This window comes from Coregonus lavaretus, assembly GCF_964263955.1.
Source record: "Coregonus lavaretus genome assembly, chromosome: 36".
NCBI classification, from domain to species: domain Eukaryota; kingdom Metazoa; phylum Chordata; class Actinopteri; order Salmoniformes; family Salmonidae; genus Coregonus; species Coregonus lavaretus.
The window spans coordinates 1,682,119-1,686,205 of record NC_140023.1 but is presented as its reverse complement, the minus strand read 5'-3'; the positions used below and the strand labels follow the sequence as shown (position 1 = coordinate 1,686,205).

The window sequence follows — 4,087 nt, the reverse complement described above, 5'->3', positions numbered from 1 at the left end:
AAATATGTGTATGGACCAATGTTATTTGATTTCAATGAAATTATGTTGAACCAACGTGGAATAGACGTTAAATTGATGTCTGCGCCCAGTCGGATGTCTCTAAAATCATCAGTTATTTTTAACCAACTATATTGAAGTGGGACCAAAGTGGAAACAGTTATTTAGATTATAGAAAGAGACGTTCTAAAATCAGGTATGCGTAATGCTCCCTATGTAATCCTAAACAATATTATTCACTTATAGAGTTTTGCCGTATCTGTTTTTAGTAAGATATGCTATATTCATAATTAATGCATCTTAAATGACTCGTGAATATTGAGACACATATTATAAATTCAATTTAGATCAACAAATACCTTGATGAACGCATTTCAAAAGGAGGCGCTCTGTTTGTTGCTCGAGGGAATCCCTATTAACCTGGCAATGTCAAGAGACATCATTTTTGTGCATCATCAAACATTGAAGATAGGTTTAAAACTATATTTAGCCAATAATACTTATTTGGAAATGACCTTCTCAATCCAATCACTACAGCAATAATGTCAAAGCTCATCATCAATCAACAATTATTAAACATGCTTTGATGGATGTATCTCGTTTTAGAACACGCAGACAAACTACACGGCGCTCACACACTCAATCATGACGTTCAGCAAGCTATACACTATTGTTGAAATAATGTCCAATCTTAGTTGCATTCGATTTCAAAGGTGTGTGTTTAGTTTTAAAATAGCCCAGTGTTTCAACTTTCAAGAATTCAAATTATTTAGTTTAAAACAATGGATCATGCTAAAAATAAAATTTAACTCTAGAGATGTTCTAGAAATAAAGTGCACTTTAGTGAACATAAATAAAAAAAACAGCCTACTCTGTAAATAACGGTGTAGTTTTTTGTATAGGCAACCAGTTAATAAGATTAACTTCCCAAATCAGCACATCTCATAATGTCCATTTTAAATCATAATGAAACCAGAAATTGTTTAATGAAATAGCATGTTAAAAATGTAGGTATTGTTGTTATCATAAAAGGAGGCACACGGAAATATGGAACAGAATTGTTTCTTATTTTTCCAGAATACATACAAAAAAAATACCACCTGAAAAATAACGGCAATTTAAAATGTGGACAATTTGGGATTTTAAGAAACAAACATGCAAGTCAATTATTTTCTTTTCAATGAGACATTAAATAAGAACAATACAATCATAGCAATTTCAAATGAACATCAAAATGAAAACCTCTATTTTATTAGTATTCTACCATGTGTTTTCATTTTACCTATAGAGTTCAGTTTAAACATAATGCACTTTGAGTCTCTCAATATCTTCCATTTGTAGCTATTATCGTCCGCTTTCAACCGACACAAATAAATACAGTCCACGGATCCTGTCCATAGATGGAGCGTTGATATAAAAGTCTTTATATTTGCATTTGTATAACTATAAACTTTTCAAAAGTCAAGTGTGTTTCACTGGTATCCCAGCGCTGATGCTGTGGTGAGTCTCTGGCCGTACAGTGCATAGGGGGAGTAGTATGGCCCGGTAGCTGCGGGGACGGGGACAGGGGCTCCGGTAGGCAGGGGGCTCTTGGAGTACGGATGGTAACGGCTGCTTAGTCCCAACGCGTGATGCGGACTCCTCAGGGTCAGTGTCCCGGGGCTTCCAGGGCCTCCTGACTGCGGCATGTGCATGTGGCACGCCATAGCGGCAGCCGCAGCACTAGCTAACGATGAGGAACTAGGGTAACCCGATATCAACTTCTCCGCCCCGGTGAAGGCGGTGTGCGTCCGCAGGTGGATCAGCAGCTCCTCGGAAGAGGAGAAACGCTTGTCGCAGGGTCCGTTCGCTGACACCCAGTTACAGACGTGAGGAAGGGGGTCGTTGGGGAGCATGAAACCATACGGATACAAAGGGTGTCCACTGAACGACTGCGGAGAGGAGTGCATGCCGTGCAAAAGGTGTGTCGGGTACATGTGGTGGTACCCGGATTTCATCGCGTTGTCGTGGCACTGCTGTGAGGCACTGGCAGCACCCGCTAAGTGGCTGGCACAATGGTAACTTAAGCAGTAAGGGTCTCTACACAGGCTGGCTGACATGATGGAGGGTGGGGAGGCCCCAGCCAGCGGGCTGGATCCGGTCTTACTGCAGCCCATGCTGGCCAACTGTGCGTTAACCAGGCTCCCGCCGTGGGAAAGGTAGTGTTGGGGATAACCTGCGTAGGCCCCTAAACTCCCGGGGTAGTGCATGCCAGCAGGCGGTAGGGGAAAAACTGTCTGACCCGGTTTGTAAGGAGAGACTGGGGCTACAAGTCCTGACCCCAGTCCGGAAGCTGAGGAAACGGAGGTTACAGAGGAGGATTCCGAAGACGGGGCTTTGGACCCGGGCGTTGTCTCCTGGTGCTGGTTCACCTCCACGTTAATTCCACCGCAACTCACGCTTATCCTGCTGTGGCTGTTAGTGGTTCCAGATCCGTCCGTTGTGCCATTTTTATTACAATCTGAATCTTTCTTGTCCTCCCTGTCTCCACACTTCCCCTCTGACGGCATGGGAGAGGCAGAAGTGCTTGAGTTGGGGCTGCCTGTCCGTGGCGTGAACGGCTGACAGGTGGCGCTAGGTACTCGGAAACCAGTCTTCTCTCCACTCGAAACGCCCGAGGACGAGTCCTTCTTATCGGACGGTTTCGAATAGGGTTTGAAGCTAGATTTGTCATCCACACCGATGTCGCTCATTTTTAATGGACCGGATTTTGACTCCTTGTCACTAGATCCATTTGATGTAACAGAGGATAGTTTGGAGGAGGGAGGTGGGTCCGGTTTACCGATTTGAGAGCATGTCTGCGCCAGCAGTGCCAACGGACTCTTCTTGGCATCTAGCTGTAGAGAAAACAACAAGACCGATATTTACAAATTGAGCAGTGAAAAAATATAAAAACAGTCTCAAACAATATTAGACTTTTGGTCGAAATGCATCCAGCAAACAGAATGTCCGAGCCCTTCTCCACCCCCCCACCCCCACCCCCCAAAAAAGAGTAGTGCGCAATGCGCAGCTTTTACGCGAGAGAATAGCCGAGCTCTAAGAGTACGATTAACATTTCCTACATTTATAAAAATGTATTTCACCAGTACTCTCTATAATAGAATAGCCCACATTTCCACTTCGATATAATAAGTAGTTTATTCTATGCTGTTTCCTGTGCTACATTCCGGGATAACCGTTTATATTAGTAATGGTTACAAAACAACAAAAACATTAAACTTTTACGCATTCATTCAGCTATTTTAAGTTGTTTAAAAAAAAAGAATCTTACCTCAATAGGGCTAATCGGGGTAGATGGTAACGGTTGAAGATACTCTGGGTGCAAAATGTGTCCTGATCGTGCCGTAAGCATTCTCAAAACCTTGATGGGGACTCTGTTAGCTTGCCGTAGATGGTCCGATGGGGGAACGGAATGAAGAAAAGGCTTGTTGATGTTATTCCGAGAGTCGATGCTCTCCCAGACGAGATGAGTACTACTATTGCTCAGAGCAGACACCGAGGGCGATGTGATCATGTCCTAATTCTCACGAAATTAGTCGGTAATGCATTTATCAGATTCATCAAGAAAGGCGAAAAGCAATGACAACCTCTCTCGAAAATCAAGAGAGAATAAAGTGGTGGTATTGCGTGTAATAATCCGTATAGTGAGAGGAAAAGAAGAAGGTGCGGCTGGTACGCAGGAAGAAGAGACAGGGAGAGTGAGTGCGATGTTATCGCGGATCCGTGGCTGCGTCTTGCATCATAGGCATAGCGCGTTCTGTGTCTCCCGGCAAGTCCGCTCTCTATACTCCCAAAGTACGAACTGGTAAAAATGTTCACTTCAAAAGCATCTGAATTAGTCCGAGATTAAAGCCTTTGCCGCCTTCCAATCAAATGGGACCCTGAGGTGATTGGAGGGTCAAGGGGATGTGACGTTCTCCTCTATTTTTACAGCGCTAGGGAGGAGATAGGGAGGAATAGTTGGGTTGTTGTGCTCGCTCTCACCATCCTCGAAGCAGGGCAGGGCAAGGCTTGTTTAGTTTGTTTCAATGTCTGAAAAAGTACTGTATAT

General features: G+C 43.8%; 1 protein-coding gene across 1 annotated transcript; it reads right to left on the bottom strand.

Moving 5' to 3' along the window:
- Nucleotides 1-955: 955 nt before the first annotated feature.
- LOC311110638 (zinc finger protein 503-like) lies at nt 956-3,843 on the bottom strand. Its single transcript, XM_084153179.1, has 2 exons — nt 3,308-3,843; nt 956-2,873 (listed from the first exon to the last, which is right to left on the bottom strand). Exons 1-2 carry the CDS (start codon nt 3,548-3,550, stop codon nt 1,470-1,472), a joined length of 1,647 nt encoding a protein of 548 aa, XP_084009305.1. The 5' UTR covers nt 3,551-3,843; the 3' UTR covers nt 956-1,469.
- Between the last annotated feature and the right edge of the window lie 244 nt (nt 3,844-4,087).

Coding starts and splice junctions, on each gene's coding strand:
- LOC311110638 (XM_084153179.1), bottom strand. CDS start 3,550: ATGATCACATCGCCCTCGGTGTCTGCTCTGAGCAATAGTAGTACTCAT. Junction 2,874..3,307: donor CCCCGATTAGCCCTATTGAG/GTAAGATTCTTT, acceptor TTTTCTCTACAG/CTAGATGCCAAGAAGAGTCC.